This window comes from Mobula hypostoma, chromosome 14 (assembly GCF_963921235.1).
Source record: "Mobula hypostoma chromosome 14, sMobHyp1.1, whole genome shotgun sequence".
Taxonomy (NCBI): Eukaryota; Metazoa; Chordata; class Chondrichthyes; order Myliobatiformes; family Myliobatidae; genus Mobula; species Mobula hypostoma.
The window spans coordinates 21197013-21220539 of record NC_086110.1 but is presented as its reverse complement, the minus strand read 5'-3'; the positions used below and the strand labels follow the sequence as shown (position 1 = coordinate 21220539).

The 23527-nt window shown below is 41.8% G+C and overlaps 1 protein-coding gene across 1 annotated transcript in view; it reads left to right on the top strand.

Annotated features, from left to right (window-relative positions):
* Positions 1-7459: 7459 nt before the first annotated feature.
* pskh1 (protein serine kinase H1) overlaps positions 7460-23527 on the top strand; it is a 39077-nt gene continuing 23009 nt past the window's right edge. Inside the window, exons 1-2 of the mRNA XM_063066785.1 lie at positions 7460-7639; positions 8073-9161. Of these exons, the coding sequence (XP_062922855.1) occupies positions 8220-9161 (942 nt within the window). The 5' untranslated portion in view covers positions 7460-7639; positions 8073-8219. The remainder of the gene's footprint in view (positions 7640-8072; positions 9162-23527) is intronic.

Here is a 23527-nt window from a genome sequence, read left to right as displayed (position 1 = left end):
CATCCCTCATGTACAGGTCGCCTCTACACCGGGAGAGGTTCCAGCAATCCAAGAACCTAAAACCTTGTCCCTGCATCAGCCTGATATTCATCTGTCTACCTTCCCATTCCCGTCTTCACTAGCACCTAAAGTTAAGAGTAACCTGAAGTTACTCAAAATCCTGCCAGAAGTTAGAAACCAATCTAAAACTGTTAGAAAGAATTATTTTGCCGCACTGATTCATGCCCACAATTAGCCCACAGCAACAAAACTTCAACAACTTTTCCATTCTCTCCAGAGTTCAATGTTCAGCTATCAAAATAACAGAGCTGTGAGTTTTTTCTTACTTGATTCCTTTTTCTCTCTGTTCTAGAGTAGTTTTATAATTTTCCATCTCTTTGAGTCATTTCTTATATTTCTTTTGATCTACTTGAAATCTTACTTTGCTTTTCTCCAGTGCATGGACTTGATAATTCTCCAGTTTTGGAACAGAAATTTACCGAATTTGTGCCTTGTTGCCAGATCCTAGAATCAAACATGTCAGAGTAACGGGGGAACGGAGTGGACGGGGAATGGTTGTAGAGTGTTGTTGTGTACATGTTGGGGGCCATGTCCAGGAGGTCCAAAGCCTTGTGCCTAAATGAGTTTCCAATTAAAGGGATATTTGGAGGCAACTGGAACATTAATAACTGTATGCAAATTTTAAATGTGTTCGTTAATTTTATCTGAAGGTTGACGCCCGCCCATTCAGTGAAATGCTCAGGAGTTTGAGACTTGTAATAGTGCAGAGCCACCTACTGGCTTCAGCATGGCACTGTTGTCAATGGGATGAAAATCAAACAGTGGAGGTACTAAGAAACTCTATTCCAAAGTCACCGGCAGGTATCTCAGGGTGTTTAATGTAAGGGTTTGTGAACCGAGTTTATACAGACGTTTCCAAAAAGAAATACCAAGAAGATGGTGCCAGCAAGCAATGTGACCAAAGGCGACATCCTTCAGACAGTTCACAAAATTACTTCTTTTATTTCCTTTACTTCTTTCAAAACTGATTCAGCTGCTATAGAAACCTGTGATCTACATTTTGATGGTGTGTTTTCGGGCTGATTGAGTAATCTGGACCTTTGCTGTCTCTGAGGGAGTTTGGTGCGGTTTCGAGCGGACAGTGTGACCTGGAGGCCAAGAAGCCTGGAGATCGCGAGCCCGTGATCGACTCTGTGTCGATCTCGCTAATTAAAGCGTTGAGCTAGATTGAACTCAATGAGGGCGAGAGCAGAAGGCGAGCGAGTGTTCAGTGCCATCTGCCTGCGTTTGACCGCTCTCTCTTTCGCTGCTGCTGGAGGAAGGGGCCTGCGTTTGACCAGTCTCTCCCACCCTCTCTGCTGCCGGGGGATGGTCTTGGGCAAGGTTTAATTGACACGGTTTGTGAAATGGACTTTGTAGTTCATGTGATGATGTTTCTGGTGGCTCCTTTTTTTAATTGCTGTTTTGATCGCGGCCAACTGTCTCTACAGCCTGCAGTCAACAAACAACACAGCGCTGAACTGAACTACTCTGAATATTCCTAAATTGTTTCAATGTCCTTGTGGTTTGATGTTTTATATTCTGTCTTTTTTTGCCATTGGAGTGGATTTATTCTTTTTTTTGCAGGTTTGATGTTTGACGTTTTCTTGGAACAGGTTCCATAGTGTTTCTTTGTTTTATGGCTGTCTGTGGGAAGACAAATCTCAAGGTTGTCTCCTACATTCAAACTTACATAATAAATATAGTGTGAATCTTTGATTTCTACGTATAGGAACTTCAGTAACTGGCTGACACTCCTGGGCCTTTAAAACCTGGCACAGACACAGCTTCCATGTCAGGTGTGCACAATGATTCCTCCTTTTATGATGGAGATTAATTCCTTAAACAAAATTTTTGTGTCAATTTGGGTCACAGCCGGAGTATTAGGTATGGTTCATGTTGTCACAGACTTGGTAGACATGATTACACTGGAGAAGATTTCACCAGTATGGTGACACAGGGTTCTGCAGATAGTGGAAGCAGGAGTGACACATGCACAAAACGCCCGAGAAACCCAGCAGGTTTCTGGCTGAGACCCCTCGCCTGGACTGCCTGGGATGGAGTGTTATAAACATGAGGAGAGACTGCCGAGGCTAGGTTTGGAGGAAAAGAGGCAGAGTGGGGAACCAGATGGAGGTACATAAAATTATAGGAGTATAGAGACTGAGAATCATGGAATGTGGTGGTTTTAATTAGGAAAGTCAAGCTGGTGTAAAAGATTAGTTACAATTTGTTTGATGCATGAGGGGCAGAGTGGTCTGCTCCTGTTTCTTTTGTGACATTCTTATGTTTATAACCGTGGTGTTATATTTAACCCTAAAGTGAGATTTGCGCCACCAAGTCTGATTAAATCCATCTGGCCCTCCCTCACTTCATCTCCTGTTGAAATCTGCAACTGTACCTTTCCTGTCCTGGGTTTCAAATATGCAACAATTTTCTGGCTGGCCTCACATTTTTCATCCTCTATAAACCTGAGGTTATTCAAACTCTGCAGAGCATGCCCTAACTCCCCAGACCCTTCTTCTAAAGCAGACCCTGGCAGCTGAAACAACTTGGTTTTGCTCTCCTCTGCTGTGGACTCTGCAGAATTCTGTGCAGGATCTGCAGACTCTGTCATGGTGGGGCGGTGGGGATGGGAGTTGTAATGTGGCAGGTAACTGGTAGTTTGGGATGGTGTGCACCCCTTCAGTAGGGTGATTATATACACAAAGGAAGAAACAGTCCAAAAAACTTTACATTCATGATCTGTCCATTCAGTAGTGTGAGCTTTAAAAAGTCACATAGCACCATTGCCATCATGTGGTCCTGAGGCGATAACCCTTTGATTGTCCGAGGGGCTTCCACACCCAGCTCTGGGTCTCTGTGTGCAGTAGTGTTAGCAGCCAACACTGTGGCCCTTCCCCACAGAGTCTTGGCACTGTTTGCACTGAGCTCCAGTGCATCTCCCAATGTGTACACCTGCCGCCTGAACTGTGCCAGCCAGCACCACTCCCTTACACACATCTCACTGTGCTGCAAGACTAACAAAGTTTCAGGCAGACTGAAGGGTGTCCCTCACCGAGTTGATAACCTTTCAGCAACACTTGATGCCTGTCTCGGTGTGTGTCCCCAGGAACAGTCCACCGATCATCTGTTAGGCGGGTGCTGGGGATGAACAGACCCTTACACTGACCTTCAGGGACCATCAAGTAATCTGATGTTTGCCAGTTGCCTCCATCTGCTTCTGTCCTGCAGGACCGACTAGTGCCTTCTTAAACTAATGATGAAACAAATTTTAGCCCTTTCTTAAAGGTCAATTTTGGCATGAACACCCCTGCAGGTCATGGACCAAATACGTGCAGAAGAACTTTAAGCGAGTGACATCAAATATGAATTAGATACCAGTTGATATTGCTGTTGTGCTAGGAGAGGCAGAGGGGGAGGGAGAGGGGGAGGGAGAGAGGGAGGGAGAGAGGGAAGGAGAGGGGGAGGAAAAGGGCAAAGGAGAGAAGGAGGAGGACAGTTGGTGGGACCAAACCAGGGAGAAGGTGGGGGAGAGTAAACGATGTAAGAAGCTGGGAAGTGATAGGTGGAAAGGTACAGTGGCTTGTAGAAGTTTGGGCGCCCCGGTCAAAATTTCTGTTACTGTGAATAGCTAAGCGAGTAAAAGATGAACTGATTTCCAAAAGGCATAAAGTTAAAGATGACACATTTCTTTAATATTTTAAGCAAGAAAACTTTTTTATTTCCATCTTTTGCAGCTTCAAAATAACAAAAAAGGAAAAGGACCTTCAAGTTTGGGCACCCTGCATGGCAGTACTTAGTAACACCCCCCTTTGGCAAGTATCACAGCTTGTAAATGCTTTTTGTAGCCAGCTAAGAGTCTTTCAATTCTTGTTTGGGGGATTTTCACCCATTCTTCCTTGCAAAAGGCTTCTAGTTCTGTGAGATTCTTGGGCTGTCTTGCATGCACTGCTCTTTTGAGGTCTATCCACAGATTTTCGATGATGTTTAGGTCAGGGGACTGTGAGGGCCATGGCAAAACCTTCAGCTTGCACCTCTTGAGGTAGTCCATTGTGGATTTTGAGGTGCGTTTAGAATCATTATCCTGTTGTAGAAGCCATCCTCTTTTCATCTTCAGCTTTTTTACAGATGGTGTGATGTTTGCTTCTGGAGTTTTCTGGTATTTAATTGAATTCATTCTTCCCTCTACCAGTGAAATGTTCCCCGTGCCACTGGCTGCAACACAAGCCCAAAGCATGATCGATCCACCCCCGTGCTTAACAGTTGGAGAGGGGTTCTTTTCATGAAATTCTGCACCCTTTTTTCTCCAAACGTACCTTTGTTCATTGCGGCCAAAAAGTTCTATTCAAAAGGTTCAAAGGAACATCTAAACAAGCCTGATGCATTTTGGAAACAAGTCCTGTGGACTGATGAAGTTAAAATAGAATGGCAGAATATAGCATTAATGGTATCTCAAAGCTGCTACACAGGTTGTCTCTGTGCTTAAGAAAGCATATGATGCATTGGCCTTCATCAATCATGGAATTGAGTTTAAGAGCCGAGAGGTAATGTTGCAGCTATATAGGACCCTGGTCAGACCCCACTTGGAGTACTGTGCTCAACTCTGGTCGCCTCACTACAGGAAGGACATGGAAACCATAGAAAAGGTGCAGAGGAGATTTACAAGGATGTTGCCTGGATTGGGGAGCATACCTTATGAGAATAGGTTAAGTGAACTCGGCCTTTTCTCCTTGGAGCGACGGAGGATGAGAGGTGAACTGATAGAGGTGTACAAGATAATGAGAGGCGTTGATCATGTGAATAGTCAGAGGCTTTTCCCCAGGGCTGAAATGGCTAGCACAAGAAACCACAGTTTTAAGGTGCTTGGATGCAGGTACAGAGGAGATGTCGGGGTAAGTTTTTTACGCAGAGAGTGGTGAGTGCGTGGAATGGGCTGCCGGTGGCTGTGGTGGAGGCGGAAAGGATAGGGTCTTTTAAGAGACACCTGGATGGCTACATGGAGCTTAGAAAAATAGAGGGCTATGGGTAAAGCCTAGGTAGTTCTAAGGTAGGGACAAGTTCAGGACAGCTTTGTGAGCTGAAGGGCCTGTATTGTGCTGTAGGTTTTCTATGTTCTACAGCGCAACTCAGCTCCAGCGTTCTGTGCCGGTTTGCTAGACTGAAATAAACAGCTGACTCAAATGCATTTTCTATATCAAACTATATGCAACATATATTTTCTGCAGCAAGATAATGTTGCGACAAAAATTGCTGAAAGGAAATTGAGGGAAAGGAAACAAATCATTGATGCAAGGTGTAGTTTTTAAGGAGTTGTTAAAAGTCTAGCCTAGAAATTGATTGTTTCCATTTTTTTTGTGTGTGTTTAAACAATGATGTAACTCATCGTAAAGCTTTATGGGAACATTGTGTAAAGAGTGAGAACTCCAGTTGCACGATTCATAGAGTGGCATTAAGCTTTGTCTATATTGTTACTCTGGATTTGTTGGAAGGTTTTGGTAAGGCACTTTCTGTTGATGTGTTACAAATTCTCACAGCTTTCAGCATGTAGCCTAACAGGTGCGATTTTTGCAGACAGTTCTCAAGACCCACTTCCAATCAACTTCACATGACAAATTGACTCAAAGTTGTTTGATGTAAAGGACAAAAATTACATGCAAAGTGCTACAGTGGTGAATAGGAAACAGTTAAATAAGATATACGTTATCATAACAAGGACTGTTCTGTGGGTTTTCAAATGGAATGGTACTTTATTTGATAACTACCTGTTCTGCTTAGCATAACTTAAAACAATCCTGTAAACACTCCTCCACCTCCCTAGTCCTCATCACTGGTGCTACCTGTACGCTGGGATTAAAAGCACAGCCAGATGATTGGACTTTCCAATGTGTGGGTGTGGGATAGCATGGTAAGTGTTTTTGATGGTGTTATAACAGTGGTCAAGTCTGTTGGTTCCTCTGGTTCCACGGGTAATACGTTGGTGGTAGTTGTTCAGAGACTTCTTCAAGCTGGCCTGGTTGAAATCCCCAGCAATGATTATAGGCATCCGTTAGTCTCATGAGACCATGGATTTGTGCTTTGGAAGGTTTCCAGGGTACAGGCCTGGGCAAGGTTGTATGGAAGACCAGCAGCTGCCCATGCTGCAAGTCTCCCCTCTCCACGCCACCGATGTTGTCCAAGGGAAGGGCATTAGGACCCATACAGCGTGGCACTGGTGTCATTGTAGAGCAATGTGTGGTTAAGTGCCTTGCTCAAGGACACACACGCTCCCTCAGGCAAGGCTCAAACTAGTGACCTTCAAATCACTAGACGAACGCCTTAACCATTTGGCCACGCGCCAGCAATGATAGAGAAGGCATTAATGGTGTGCTTTTTTGTGATTGTTGATCACAGTGCTCAGCTCTTCCTGTGCCTCCCTGACATTGGCCTGAGGTGGAATGTACATCGCTACTAAGATGATGGCAGAAAACTCCTTCGCAGATAAAATGGATGACACTTGACCGCTAGATTTTCCAGATCGGGTGAGCAGGATTAAGATACAACTGCTATGTAAAGCATCCTCTATCTTTAAAAGACCCAGTTGTCCTGTCTTTGAGGTGAATGGTGAAGCCCTGGGTTGCAGTGCTGTGTCCAAAACGGTGGGGTGAGCCATGTTTCCATGAAGCAAAATACATAGCAGTTCCTGATATCTCTCTGGTGCTGCAACCTTGTTTATAGTATTGCAATGACATAATCTGTCACATGTGAGCACATGGCCAAGTGGTTAAGGCATTGGACTAGCTACCTGAAGGCCGTGAGTTCCAGCCCCAGCCGAGGCAACGTGTTGTGTCCTTGAGCAAGACACTTAATCACACATTGCTCTGCGACGACACTGGTGCCAAGCTGTATGGGTCCTAATGCCCTTCCCTTGGACAACATTGGTGTTGTGGAGAGGGCAGACTTGCAGCATGGGCAACTGCTGGTCTTTCATACAACCTTGCCCAGGCCTGTGCCCTGGAGAGTGAAGACTTTCCAGGCACAGATCCATGGTCTTGCAAGACTAATGGATGCCTTTTAAATAATCTGTCAAGATGTGTAAGCCAGCGTTTGCAAGTTTGCCACTTTTCAAATCCGTTTTTTTTAACTGATTGCATTGTTTGCAAGTATTCTCAGATTTTTCTTCTCACAACCAATCACACATTTTTACCTCTCACGTAAAACATTTGCAAATGATATATTAAAAAACACTAAGCAATTTAAAATGATCTTTCTTGTTCTGTTTTTCTGGCTTGACGTGCATGTTTTGTTTTTGCAAGACCAGCAGAATCATCCACCCTGACGACCGACGAGGACGAGCGAATCCGCCGCAGAGAAGCGCGTTCTCGCGACCCGCCCGCGGGCACGCGGCTCAGTCTGGCCGGTGCCTGACGGGAAGTGACGTTGGTCAGCGCGGCGCCTGAGTTCAAGGAAAGTTCGCGACGGCGCTCGGTTTTCCGTGCGAGCCACCGAGCGACGCTGAGGCCCGGGCGCCGAGTGTGGGATGTCGCGTCTGGCGCTGGCGGTGACCGCAATAGCGAGAGCGGCCGGTTGCGTTTGCGAGAAGGGTTTTCGGCGGAGTCAGGTGGGCAGGGCGGGGGTCTGTGGGACGTTAGGCTGAATAGTGTGGGGCCGGGCCGGGCTAGGCTAGGCTGGGCTAGTCTAGTCTAGTCTATGCCGTGTCAGGGCTGACGGTGGTCTTGAGAAGGGGCTGTTGGAACAATGAAGTAGGGCTGGACTTAGCTGTGTGGGGCCGTGTCAGTCTGGGCTGTTAGATTGGCCTGGGTTCGGTTGTGCAGGGTAGGCGGTGGGGCTTGGAAAGGGGCTGTTCCAACAATAGGCTAAGGGGTGGAGTTGATGGTAGGAGATGAGGGTTCACCACCTGGATCTTTAACCCTCTGTTGTAGGCGAGGGATTGAGATCTTTATCGGTTTCTCCAGTTTATGCACTGCCATTGTTTAAACCGTTTTATGAAACCAATTTAAATGCCAACCTGAAAGAATGTTTCTATTCTACAGGGAACTCGTTTGCAAGTATGGTTATTGGACGCGTTTTGAAGCACGTACTGTGTCGTTGCAGAGGAAGAATCAAGGTGCAGGTAGACAAGGAGCTGGATGATGATGAAGGGATGAAATGATTTCCTGGTCCAGCAACAGCAGAAAGTAATGGGCTGCGGGACAAGCAAAGTGCTTCCCGAGCCAACTAAAAACTTTCATTTGGATCTCGTCAAAACTGTGGAGCCATACACCGGCCAAAATGTAGATAAATATAAGCACTTTATTAAAGACAATACCATCAAGAATCGGAACAAGAATGATGCACCCCCGCCTCATCAAACTAATGCTTACCAACAGAGTGGCCATTGGGACCAGCAAAACGATCCTAGGAGGAATAAAGTGGCTAAATATCGTGCTAAATTTGATCCCAGAGTGACTGCGAAGTATGACATCAAAGCACTGATAGGTAGAGGGAGTTTCAGTCGTGTGGTTAGAGTGGAACACAAAAGCACCAAACAGCCTTATGCAATAAAACTGATTGAGACAAAGTACAAGGAAGGCAGGGAAGTGTGCGAGTCTGAGCTTAATGTCCTCCGGAGGGTGAGGCATACCAATGTCATACAACTGATTGAAGTATTTGAGACTCAAGAGCGAGTGTATATGGTAATGGAGCTTGCTACTGGAGGTGAACTTTTCGATAGGATCATAGCCAAAGGTTCTTTTACTGAACGTGATGCCACAAAAGTGTTGCAAATGGTTCTTGATGGAGTTAAATATTTGCACATACTAGGCATCACGCACAGAGACCTGAAACCTGAAAACTTGCTGTACTATCACCCAGGAGCTGATTCTAAAATTATGATTACAGATTTTGGATTAGCCAGCACTCGAAAGAAAGGTGATGATTGTCTCATGAAGACAACCTGTGGCACCCCAGAATATATTGCTCCTGAAATCCTTGTGAGGAAGCCTTACACTAATTCTGTTGACATGTGGGCATTGGGTGTGGTTTCTTATATTTTATTAAGTGGAACCATGCCCTTTGAAGATGATAATCGCACTCGATTGTACAGGCAGATATTGAAGGGCAAATATAGTTACTCAGGAGAGGTAAGTGATTAGTGTTAAAGTTTGGTATAACAAAGGTTCTGCAATTAAGTAACCCATTATTTGAATGTGGTTGCATGAGTGTTCCTTGATTAATTCCAGTGTATTGGAGTAAATGTGCAGACACATCAGTGTTGACTGTGTGTATAAAATCCTTTCGACATTTTGCACTTGTTTAGTGATTTCCATTTTAAAATGAAGCAAACTTACCTTCATGATAGTCAAAAATATTTAATATGTCAAAGGATGTAGTATGCTCTCAGGGTATTTTTCAATGTCCTTGTCCCACGGTAAACCTACACTGACTTCCATCCCAGTTTTACTTCTGGTCTTGGATGTACATGTCAATGGACCTGACACATAATTGGTCATCCGTATCTAAGGTGACTAAATAAAAAATCACCATCAGCACCAGCTGTTCTACAAAACTGTCTTCTACTTCATCTTTACTTTGAAAATATTCCTAAATTTATTTTCTATAAAACTACCTACCACGTTGCTGTGTACTCTACCTTTTTCTCTAATAAATTTGAAGAAATTGTTTATTTTTGACATCGTTGAAAATGATTTGTTTAGCACCTTCCAAAATCCAGCCCTTGTAATCCCTCCCACTTTGATTGTAAAGCTCTATATCTGCATCTTATTGTGTTGAAGTCTTGTTTCTTTCTCTCTGGCAGACCATCTCAGTGTAGCTGATCTTTACTTCCTGACAAACTCAGCTAAATGTCTTGACCACTCATTGATGTTTCTATCTTTTCACTCATCAACCCATTTACTTATATAAAACACCATAATTAACCCATTTTCAATTCCTTTGCACATATTTTTGATCTATTACCAACTTCCATTTTCTTTCGATGTTCTACTTTACTGTCCAACTACCCAACAGGTCAAATCTGACTCTTTTCCATGCAATAGCGTGAACGTTCTCATTGTCATTGGTACAATATTGTGATCATGGTGCATTATTTTTGAAGTCGTCTATGTGATCAACCACTTTACCCACTAAGACTGTTCTTCATTCAGCGGTAGAGCCTTTTTTTTTACTGTTTATATTTTATGATCTTTGTGCTTTTAGAGGCTTCATGTGTGGGAGGTGTTTATCCTTCATGTCAGCATTCCTTTTGCTGCAGCAAGACCTCCAGTTATGTTTTTACTGTATGTGAACAAATAGAAATCTACCAGATTTTCTCAAAATTACTTACTCACTTGAGATCTCAAGTGTAAAACTCCCAAGCTGCCAAGCGACTGCCACACTGAATCTATTACCTGTCATTCAATTTTGGGACATGTTCTGACAATGAAACAAGCTATTTAAATCTTTCTTAGGCATGGTTAATGGAATGTGAATGCTAACCACTTTGAAAAACATCTACTTTTGTGCAAAATGCCAAGGATGTTGGTGTATTACATTCAGCTCTTTAAATACTAAAGCCAATGCCCTCGGTCCTGGTACAGTACATTCCTCAGAGTTTAGAGCTGGAGAATGCCTTGTAGGATACAAGTAATTTTTTTTTTGAAGTGCTGGTTCAGTACCCCTTATCCGAAATGCTTGGAGCTGGAAGTGTTTCAGATTTTTTTGGATTTTGGAATATGTAATGAGATAGCTTGGGATTGTCATCATTTCCAACACTGAATTTAAGTGCTAAAGTCTTTGCCTTACAGTTCTCCATTACACATATGTACTGATGCAGCTGTTCAGTGTGTTAACTTTTCATCAACAACGATCTTGGTAAACTGATTATTGAATTTCTCTGCTGCTTCGTGATCAGATGCTCGATCATTAGAAATCTTTAACAGTTTAATGCTGTGCCTTTTCTTAAATTTCTGCAACCAGTCTGCTGAATACTCCCAATTCTCAATTTTCAGTTTGTTGTGACAGATCTTTGCTTGTTTCACGATCAGCAGCACATTAAGCAGTTGAAGCAACACGTGTTTACCGACACTGAATCCATTCTTTCAATACACGATCTTCATTTTTTGTTTTATGCAGTGTTTTTCTATTTTTCATTACATATGTGAGGTAATTTGTTAGAACTGTCTGGTGCACAAAGACCTGTGCATCCCCTTGGAGTCTTCCCAGCACCTCATGGAATTTTCCATTTATGACATTATGTCAGCGCTCAAAAAATTTTTGGATTTCAGTGATTTTTGGAATTTTGGATAAGAGTTGCTCAGCTTGTATCTTGATTTTTACTCATACTTAATTACAGTAATATCTGTGATTTAATACAATTCCAAAGCAAATGTGTAATTAGCTCTTTTTAACTATAAACAACAGGAATTCTGCAGATGCTGGAAATTCAAGCAACATACATCAAAGTTGCTGGTGAACGCAGCAGGCCAGGCAGCATCTATAGGAAGAGGCGCAGTCGACGTTTCAGGCCGAGACCCTTCGTCCTGACGAAGGGTCTCGGCCTGAAACGTCGACTGCGCCTCTTTTTAACTATACCTGTTTTGGTATTTGTCCTGAACCTCTAGTGATCTTTTGATATCATTGGTGAGTTGCCGCAACTAAGCATCAGGGTAATCTTTGTGTTGAATGGTGCATAAGTTATTCTGTTTGTCAGGTCACTTATAGAAATTCAGTGATATTTCTTGGTTGTTACTGGATTGTGTCTGTACTTTGAAGTTGCTAAGCTGTTAAAATGATGAAAAAAGCAATAGGTATATATACTTGTGACAAAGTGCAGATCATTAGGCTTCATGTACACTAAATTATAAACTTATTGTTGAGGTGACATATATTGAACTAGTGTGAGTTGGCTATTGTGAAAATATAGTTCATGTGCGAACCTATGCGATGTCTGTGTTTATACTACTCCCCCAGAAGAAATCTCCAGATATTTTTCAGTGGGCTGACATGGGATGATAGATTACAGGTTTATTATCCACTAGGTAAATTTTTCTTGTCTTCATCAGGTGTTATGTTTTTATTTATTTAGTGAAACATCGTGGAGTAGGCCCTTCTGGCCTTTCAAGCACCACCATCCCCTCAAACCCCAATTTAATCCTAACCTAAACACGGGGTAATTTACAATGACCAATTTGTCTATCCGGTATGTCTGAACTATGGGAGGAAACTAGAGTACCTGGGGAAAACCCACACATTCCACAGGGAGGATGTATAGACTCCTTACAGTAGATGCTGAGATTAAACTCCGAACTCAGGTGCCCCAGAATGTAATAGTGTCGTGCTACTGTGGTGCTTTTTGGAAGACAAAGACAAGCAGACTTCTGTAATCTTCATCTAATTCAGCACATAAAAGTGAACATTAGAAGAAATTTACTTTTAATTTTGGTTTAGTTAAATGAATTGTGGTAAAGATTAATGTCTGTTTCACACAAAATTGGTACACCATAGATTTTGAGTAAGATTGTACATTTGGTTTATTGTCACATTCTGGGATACAATGGAAAAACTTAGTTTTGCTGCCATGAATACAAATCATTCTATCATATCAGTGCATTGATGTGGTCCAAGGAAACTACGATAACACAATGCTGAATAAAGTGTTACAGAGAAAGTGCAGGCTGTCAATAAGGTACAAGGCCATTATGAGGTAGATTGTCAAGTTAAGAGTCTATCTTATTGTATTGAGGACCATTCACTGGCCTTGCAACAGTGAAAACTGTCCTTGAGTCTGGTGGTGCATGTGTTCAGCTATTTGTATCTTCTGCCTGAGGGAGGTGGGGGAGAAGAGAGAATGTTTGGTATGGGTGGGGTCTTTGATTGTGTTGCTGCTTCACTGAGCTATTGAGAAGTTTGAACAGAGCCCATGGATGGGAGGCTGGTTTCTGTGATGTGCTGTGTCTGGGACAGAGCAATTATCATGATCCATGCAGATAAGATGTTTTGTATAGTGCATTGATAAAAATTGGTGAGGATTAAAGAGGACATACCAAATATCTTTAGCCTCTTCAGGAATTAGAGATGCTGGTGTGCCATTTTGGTCATGGCATTGTGGTTGGCCCAAGGCAGGCTGTTGATGATATTCACTCCTAGGAACTTGAAGCTGTCAACACTCAGAACCTGAGCACTCTTGGATGTAGACAGCAGGGTTGCAGTGCACACCCACCCCCTCTCCCTTTCCTCTAGTCAACAACCAGTTCTTTTGTTTTGCTGATATTGAGGGGAAAGTTTGTTGTCATGACACCAAGCCACTTTCCTCCTTCTTGTACTCTGACTTATCCTTTTCAAGATTTGCTGCATAACAGTGTGCCGTCTTCAAACTTAAAGATGAAATTAGAGCAGAATCTAGCCATGCAGTCGTGATGTACAGGGAGTAAGCTGGGGGCTGAGGATGCAATCTTGTGTTGAGGATAATTGTGGCAGAGGTGTTGCTGTCTGTCTTTACTGACTGCAGCCTTTTGGTCAGGATGTTAGGAAAGGGAACTGTCCCAGGTCAAGATATTTGGAGAACATGTGCTACCTATCCACAAGTGTATCGATAGCTCTTTCCCTCCATTCTGTTTCACTTATTTTTTTTGCTATTGGATGCAAGTTTTCAGAGAGGTAATTAAAAATAATTGCTAATGATTTTTTTGTTTCCTGATGTTATATTTTGGACACAGCATAAATTCATTGTTAAATGGAAGTCTTGGCCTTACTGCAAATGGAACGTGATGTATTCCATGACTTTAACCACTGATTTTCTGCAGTGGCTTTGATTGTATTAATGGTTTTGAGGACAATGGAGTAGCATCTGAGCCCTGGGGTAGAATCTTAGGTAACTGCAAGGTATCTGTCTTTGTGACTGGGAGTTAGTTTAGTATGGGCTTCAATAAGAAAGGATAAAAAGAGAATTAAAAGTATTGAACATGGGCATCACAGTGATGTAGCTAGAAACACACAAGGGGCTGGAGGAGCTCAGCAGTTCAGGCAGGGTCTGTGGAGGCAAATAGATAGTGAACTTTGACTTGAGGCCCTTTATCTAAACCCAAAATGTCAGCTGTCTACTTCCCTCCCCAGATGACACCTGACCTGCTGAGTTCCACCTTCTTGTAGCACGCTCAAAATGCTGGAGGAACTCAGCAGGCCCGAAACATTGACTGTACTCTTTTCCATAAATGCTGCTTGGCCTGCTGAGTCCCTCCAGCAGTTTGTGTGTGTTGCTTGGATTTCCAGCATCTGTAGATTTTTTTCTCGTTTGTGATTGGTCCACTTTCTTGTGTATCACTCTAGATTTCCAGCATTTGCGATCTCTTGTGTCTTGGTGTAGCTAGTGGTATATACGTACTATAGTATATATTGGCCCTCTTTTGTATTTCTGTAAGTCAGCTCATGCAAAATTCTGCTTGAGTTTTGCATCAGGTTTGGTTTGCCTATCCTCCAGAACTTTATCTCAGTTGTCTATTCCTTCCCCATGTTTGTAAATTCCTCCAGCTCTAAACTTCTATGTGATCTCTCCTTGTCCACTTAAGGTTACTTTATTGTAAAATACATGACAGTACAATGAAATTCTTTGCTCGTGTGAAGCTCAGAGTAAATGGTATACATGGTAATAATAATACAGTGATGAGTGGAAAGTAAAGGAGTAGTGCGAAGTGCAGTAATGCAGACTGAATAATGCAACAAGAGATGCTGCAGTGACAATTATGGAAAAAGTAGATTTGAGGTTTTAGGAGTGTGGCAGCATCACTGGGAGAGAGATGTGGAAGATGTTCAGACAGGTGATGGTGGGGACAAAGCTGTTTTTGAATCTGGTCATTTGGGCTTTCAGTCTGCTGTGCCTTCCAGAGAGAAAGGTGAGTGGCCAGTGACAGGCATCATTGATGTACCATTAGCCTTCTGATCCAACACACCTTGAAAATGGATTGGATGGAAGGAACCAATGAGCATGCAATGCACTCGGCAGTGGTTCAGAGGTCCACAGCAGAGCGGTTGCCATGCTAAGCTGAGATGTAATCAATCAGAATACTTCTACAAACGTGCTGCAGAAAGTTTGAGAGAATCCTAGTGGACAAGCTGAATCTTCTCAGATACCAACAAAAGTACGTGTGTTGATGTGCTTTCTTGATCAGTGTGGAGGGACCAGGAGAAGTGGTGTTACGTATGCCTAGAAACTTGAAACTATTGGCTATTTCTACAGCAGTGGCATTGAGGAGGACTGGGTTGTCCTCACCCCTGCACTTCCTTAGGTTCTTAGTCATACATTAAGAGCTATGCCATTGTTCTGACACTATAATTTCTTCCATGTTCTTTCATCATAGTTGTTGATCCGGCCTATGACAGTAGTGTCATCATTGAACTTGAAGATTGAGCTGATGTTGTTTTTGGCCATGTAGTCATGGGTATACGGAGAGATGAACTGGAGACTGAGCGTCCAACCCCAGAGAGCCACAGTTTTGAGACTTGGGGTAGATGAAATGCTATGATTGATATTTGCAGCTCAGAAAGTCCAGAAGCCATTTCCCACACATGCCAAGGACTAATAACAATTAATTTATTAAGTATATATGATATTGAAGGCTGAGCTGTAATCGGCGAATAACATCCTGTCGTGTATTGTTATTAAGGTGATCCAGAGCCCAGAGTTGAAAATAGTGCATGGGCGATGATGCTCTCCATAGCTCTAGTTTGCCTTTATGCAAATTGCAAGGAATCTAGATTGTCATGGAAGCTGGCACTGATGTGGGTTGTTACCAATTTCTCAAAGCACTTCATAAGGTTAATATTAGATTTACTAGTCAATCGTCATTGTGACAAGACGCTTTTACTACTTTTGGAGACTATAGTGATGGATATTTCTTGAAGCAGATGTAGACTATAGTCTTTTGAAGTGAGTGGGTGAGGATGTCAACAAAGATGATGGCCAGTTAATTGGCACATGATTTCAGAATCTGTCCATGGAATTCCATCTGGGATGGCCACTTTTCAAGAATTAATCTTCATGAAAGCAAATTTGACTCCTGCCTCTATATGTATGGGATAGAATAGTGATGGTGGGATGAGTTTTGGTGAAACTTTGCTTGCCTGCCCAAAATGGCTCTAGAGGGTATTGAGCTAATCCAGTAGAAATGTTTCATTGCCTGGGATTGCTCCTGGTTTCAGCTTATGATCTGTGATGGCATTCAGTTCCTGACACACATACACTGCAAGTGGCTAATTGAATTAAGCCTTTAGCTTGCTCTGGTACTCTCTTGTGTGCATCCCTGATTTTGGTTGCCTGCAGCTTCTTGATTTTAATTGTTCTGGAATTGGCAATTGTCCTTTAATTACTTAGATCTTGTGCTTTAGATGGCCCTTTAGACTTTTCCATCTCACCATAGCTCTACCTTTAGAAGTGGCTCAATGTCAGATTTTGACATCGTATTATTTCTCCTTGGACAGTTTACACTGCTTAAGCAAATTCACTAGTAATACGAAACACTGGATAAAGTTTAAGTTCAGACAGATAACATGGAATAGATGATCAGTACGCATAAGCAGTGCTTCTTGAATTTCTTGGGCTGTATTAAAATTATTGTCACCATCAGTTTGTCCTTTGCTTTTTACTGCTCTGATTATTTATAAAATTATTAGTTGCGGATTTGACCTTGACACATCTTTCTAGTACTGAATGTTGAAGGATTTTCTAAGTGCCCATGATATTAATACTAACTTAGCCTCACCTCAAAGGCAATAAGAGAGTGAAATACTTTTTAGAACAAGTATTGTTTATAATAACTGTACCTTTTTTTGTAGTTATGTTTGCACTAACTTATTAATTTGTCTCTATCAGACATCTTCACTCTGCCATTCATTAAAGTCTTGGCTACAGTTTCATTTTCCTGTCTTTCTTATATATGTATGTACATATAGTGTGTGTGCGTGAGCATGTATGTGTGTATGTATATATGTGCATGTGTGTACAATTATATACAGTGGCATGCAAAAGTTTGGGCACCCCGGTCAAAATTTCTGTTACTGTGAATAGTTAAGTGAATAGAAGATGAACTGATTTCCAAATGTCACGAAGTTAAAGATGAAACATTCTTTTCAACATTTTAAGCAAGATTAGTGTATTATTTTTGTTTTGTACAATTTTAGAGTGAAAAAGAGGAAAGGAGCACCATGCAAAAGTTTGGGCACCCCAAGAGATTTGAGCTCTCAGATAACTTTTACCAAGGTCTCAGACCTTAATTAGCTTGTTAGGGCTATGGCTTGTTCACAGTCATCATTAGGAAAGGCCAGGTGATGCAAATTTCAAAGCTTTATAAATACCCTGACTCCTCAAACCTTGTCCCAACAATCAGCAGCCATGGGCTCCTCTAAGCAGCTGCCTAACACTCTGAAAATTAAAATAAATGATGCCCACAAAGCAGGAGAAGGCTATAAGAAGATAGCAAAGTGTTTTCAGATAGCCATTTCTTTAGTTCTTAATGTAATGAAGAAATGGCAGTTAACAGGAATGGTGGAGGTCAAGTTGAGGTCTGGAAGACCAAGAAAACTTTCAGAGAGGACTGCTCATAGGATTTCTAGAAAGGCAAATCAAAGCCCCCATTTGACTGCAAAAGACCTTCAGGAAGATTTAGCAGACTGGAGTGGTGGTGCACTGTTCTACTGTGCAGCGACACCTGCACAGATATGACCTTCAAGGAAGAAAAGCTTTCCTGCGTCCTCACCACAAAATTCAGCATCAGAAATTTGCAAAGGAACATCTAAACAAGCCTGATGCATTTTGGAAACAAATCCTGTGGACTGATGAAGTTAAAATAGAACTTTTTGGCCGCAATGAGCAAAGGTATGTTTGGAGAAAAAAGGGTGCAGAATTTCATGAAAAGAACCCCTCTCCAACTGTTAAGCACGGGGTTGGATCAATCATGCTTTGGGCTTGTGTTGCAGCCAGTGGCACGGGGAACATTTCACTGGTAGAGGGAAGAATGAATTCAATTAAATACCAGCAAATTCTGGAAGCAAACATCACACCGTCTGTAAAAAAAAAAGCTGAAGATGAAAAGAGGATGGCTTCTACAACAGGATAATGATCCTAAACACACCTCAAAATCCACAATGGGCTACCTCAAGAGGTGCATACTGAAGGTTTTGCAATGGCCCTCACAGTCCCCTAACCTAAACATCATCGAAAATCTATGGATAGACCTCAAGAACAGTGCATGCAAGATGGCCCAAGAATCTCACAGAACGAAAAGCCTTTTGCAAGGAAGATTGGGCGAAAATCCCCCAAACAAGAATTGAAAGACTCTTAGCTGGCTACAAAAGACGTTTACAAGTTGTGATACTTGCCAAAGGGGGTGTTACTAAGTACTGGCCAAGCAGGGTGCCCAAACTTTTGCTTTGGGCCCTTTTCCTTTTTTGTTATTTTGAAACTGTAAAAGATGGAAATAAAAAAGTAATCTTAAAATATTAAAGAAATGTGCCATCTTTAACTTTATGCCTTTTGGAAATCAGTTCATCTTTTATTCGCTTAGCTATTCACAGTAACAGAAATTTTGAACAGGGGTGTCCAAACTTTTGCATGCCACTATATATGTGTATATACGTATATATTATCTGTTCCAAAATATCTTTATAATTCAATGTTTATTTTCTTATTTATAGATACAGCATGGCACCAGGCCCTTTCTGACTCAATGAGCCTGTGCTGTCCAGTTACACCAATGTGACCAATTAATCTATTTACCCATACTTTTTTGGAATGTGTACAATGAATGGATGTATTGAAACTGTGAAGTCTTAAGTCCTTACTGCAAAACTAATGTCTTTACTATGTGCTGCAGATAAATGTTTGTCACACCACAATTATATATGATGATTAAACTGTGCATGTAATGTTCTGAAGAGCTTTTCAAGTATAATTTTAAAAAAATGGCATGATTATAAATTGAACTAGGTTTTAAGTATGTGGAAAAATATTTTGATACATTATTTGAAACTGAGACACTGTTACTTTTTCAGAGTTAACATTGTAGAACAGCAAGGTCCTGCAAGCAGGATAATTCATTGTGTTGATTTTGGCTGAGTGAAAATTGTTTCTTTGCTGTCATACAAGAGTGAAGTTTAATAGCAAGAGATGCCAAGTGAGTCATGCAGGTAATAGTTATGCAGTTTTGTTTACCCCTGGCCGATGTCCCTACGAGCTTCTGATATAAGCAATGTGGTCTTTCGCTAATGTGTAAAGATTGAAAGGCATGTGCTTTGGGTGCAATGAGTTCATGAGAATACTGATGAACAATTTTACATAACATTTTTCAAAGATGGTAATGATTACATTTGAGTCCCTGAAAGAATTTCCGTATGGAATGATGGGTTCAAGGCAGTTGAACAGCAGCTAGATCAATTAGCTAGAACTGAACAATGCAGGAGTATAAATCAAATTGATGTACATCTATTCAAGCAATATAATGCTCTCCTATGCAGTTATCAGGGGGAATCTGTTTTTAAGGTTGCATGCTTGCCTTTTTGCATCTCATAGAAACATAGAAACATAGAAAATAGGTGCAGGAGTAGGCCATTCGGCCCTTCGAGCCTGCACCGCCATTTATTATGATCATGGCTGATCATCCAACTCAGAACCCAGCCTTCCCTCCATACCCCCTGACCCCTGTAGCCACAAGGGCCATATCTAACTTCCTTTTAAACATAGCTAATGAACTGGCCTCAACAGTTTGCTGTGGCAGAGAATTCCACAGATTCACCACTCTCTGTGTGAAGAAGTTTTTCCTAACCTCGGTCCTAAAAGGCTTCCCCTCTATCCTCAAACTGTGACCCCTCGTTCTAGACCTCCCCAACATCGGGAACAATCTTCCCGCATCTAGCCTGTCCAATCCCTTTAGGATCTTATACGTTTCAATCAGATCCCCCCTCAATCTTCTAAATTCCAACGAGTACAAGCCCAGTTCATCCAGTCTTTCTTCATATGAAAGACCTGCCATCCCAGGAATCAATCTGGTGAACCTTCTTTGTACTCCCTCTATGGCAAAGATGTCTTTCCTCAGATTAGGGGACCAGAACTGCACACAATAATCCAGGTGTGGTCTCACCAAGGCCTTGTACAACTGCAGTAGTACCTCCCTGCTCCTGTACTCGAATCCTCTCGCTATAAATGCCAGCATACCGTTCGCCTTTTTCACCGCCTGCTGTACCTGCATGCCCACTTTCAATGACTGGTGTATAATGACACCCAGGTCTCGTTGCACCTCCCCTTTTCCTAATCGGCCACCATTCAGATAATAATCTGTTTTCCTATTTTTGCCACCAAAGTGGATAACTTCACATTTATCCACATTAAATTGCATCTGCCATGAGTTTGCCCACTCACCCAACCTATCCAAGTCACCCTGCATCCTCTTAGCATCCTCCTCACTGCCAACACTGCCACCCAGCTTTGTGTCATCCGCAAACTTGGAGATGCTGTATTTAATTCCCTCATCCAAGTCATTAATATATATTGTAAACAACTGGGGTCCCAGCACTGAGCCTTGCGGTACCCCACTAGTCACCGCCTGCCATTCTGAAAAGGTCCCGTTTATTCCCACTCTTTGCTTCCATGTGTTTATGTACTTGGTTTTGATAGGTTACATTATTGCTATGTTGAATTCCTAGCAGCTGCTGTTCCAGTAGTTTTAGTGTCTTGGCATTTAATATTCTGTTAATAAATAATTATTTGATTGGTACAGGCAAGGGCCAATATTACTAAGTTCATGTCTAATTTGGGGCTTTATATTTTTACATAATTTCTTTCATTTGTTTAATGCCTAATCCTGGACTTTCAGATGACCTTCATTTGAAGCCAACATAATTTCAAAACTAAAATATGTCATGAGGATTGTTTATTTTTCAGTTATGTTTTAAATTCTACATCTTTGAATAAAATAGTTGGAAGAATGAATTTGGACAGGTTTAGTAAGGATATTCACCCATTCTGCCCTTTGTTTTCTACATTTTAAGAACAAATGTTGACATAAGATAAGCCAAGCAGCCATTTCCTATAACAAGAATTTCCTTGTTTTCATGCTATGTTTAAAGTTTCCATCAAACTCAATATGTAAGTTTGCTGATGACACAACAATTGTAGGCCGTATCTCGGGTAATGATGAGTTTGAGTACAGAGAGGAAATTAAGAACCTGGTGGCATGGTGCGAAGGCAATAACCTATCCCTGAAGGTCAGCAAGACGAAGGAATTGGTTGATGACTTCAGAAAGAGTAGCAGACCGCACGACCCAATTTACGTCGGTGGTGCGCAAGTGGAACAGGTCAAAAGCTTTAAGTTCCTTGGGGTCAATATCAAAAATGACCTGACTGGGTCCAACCAAGCAGAGTTCACTGCCAAGAAGGCCCACCAGCGCCTTTACTTCCTAAGAAAACTAAAGAAATTTGGCCTGTCCCCTAAAACCCTCACTAATTTTTATAGGTGCACCATAGAAAGCATTCTTCTAGGGTATATCACAACCTGGTATGGAAGTTGTCCTGTCTAAGACCGAAAGAAGCTGCAGAAGATCGTGAACATGGCGCAACACATCACACAAACCAATCTTCCATCCGTGGACTCACTTTACACTGCACGCTGTTGGAGCAGTGCTGCCAGGATAATCAAGGACATGACCCACCCAGCCAACAGACTTTTTGTCCCTTTTCCCTCTGGGAGAAGGCTCAGGAGCTTGAAGACTCGTATGGCCAGTTTTGGGAACAGCTTCTTTCCAACTGTGATAAGACTGCTAAATGGATCCTGACCCGAATCTGGGCCATACCCTCCAAATATCCGGACCTGCGGCTCGGATTTTTTGCACTACCTTACTTTCCATTTTTCTATTTTCTATTTATGATTTATAATTTAAATTTTTAATATTTACTAATTTTTACTATTTTTAATATTTAATATTTGTAATCCAGGGAGTGGGAAGCACAGAATCAAATATCACTGTGATGATTGTACGTTCTAGTACCAATTGTTTGATGACAATAAAGTATAAAGTATGAATCTGGGTCCTCCTATGCATAGACATAGCTAATTTCTCTTTTGGGGGGAGTTGTAAATGTTTGCAGAATGATGAATTGAATACTAAAGTTCTCTAGAAGCTGCTCAATCATATCTATGCTTAGTGGCCATTTTATTAGCTACACCTATACACCTCATTAATGGAAATAACTCAATGCATAAAAGCATGCAGACATGGTCAAGAGGTTCAGTTGCTCAGACCAAGCATCAGAACAGGGAAGAAATGTGATCTAAGTGACTGTTGAATGATTGTTGATGATGGAAGGGGTAGTTTGAATATCTCAAACTTCTGATCTTCTGGGATTTTCACGCACAGCAGCCTCTAGAGTTAGAGAATGGTGCGAAAAACAAAAAAAAATTTCCAGTGAGTAGCAGTTCTGTGAGGGGGATAATGCGTTGTTAATGAGATGGATTAGATTAGGTCAAGCCGACTGGAAGGCGACAGCATGGAGACTCCAGTGCCTTTGAATGGAAAGTTCTACAAAAAGTAGTGGATTTGGCCCAGTACATCACAAGTAAAGCCTTCTAACCTTTGAGCACATCTACATTGATCACTGTCAGAGGAAGGCAGCATCCAGCATCAGAGAACCCCACCTCCCGGCACATGCTCTCTTCTCGCTACTGCTATTAGGTAGAAGGTACAAGAGCCCCAGGACTCGCACCACCAGGTTCAGAAACAGTTACTACCCCTCAGCCACCAGGCTCTTGAACAAAAGGGGAGAACTACACTCACTTGCCCCATCATTGAGATGTTCCTACAACCAATGATCCCACTTTAAGGACCTTTTATCTCATTATCTCATGCTCTCATTATTTATCGCTACTTATTTATATTTGCATTTGTACAGTTTGTTGTGTTCTGGACTTGGGTTGAATGTTTTCCTTTGGTCCTTATTAACTTAAGTTTGGTTGATGACCCCCTTGAGTAGATGCCAAGTTCACGAAGAAGACTGTTACTTCTCTTTTTTTTTCAGTGTTTGGCTTGTATCCATATCTGAATCTTGACTTGCCTACAGGTTTTGCAGGAATGAATTGAGTCTTTTGTGTGAAAGTTATTAGTGAGTAAATTATTAGTGAATGTAGGTTAACTTGATGGTGAAATGAATGCTTTCCTTCATTATTACTGAGGAGGTGATGGATGTTAATTGGCATCAATGGATGTATACTATTTTCCTGTGGGTAGGTCACATGGGCTATTCCCATGTTTTTGTTATACAAAGCAAAACTTGCAGAGCAGTTGGGTCAACAGTACTATCTGTATTCTTAGGCTTTGACATATTTTATTGTTCAGTGGATTTAGTTTCTCTGCATCATAGTAATAGTCATTTGGTTGGATACTGGAGGTCAGGTAGGATTGTTCACTTTGCAGTTTTGGAGTTAGAGATTCACAAACATCACACCATTGTGTGTCTTGTGTTACTCTGTGG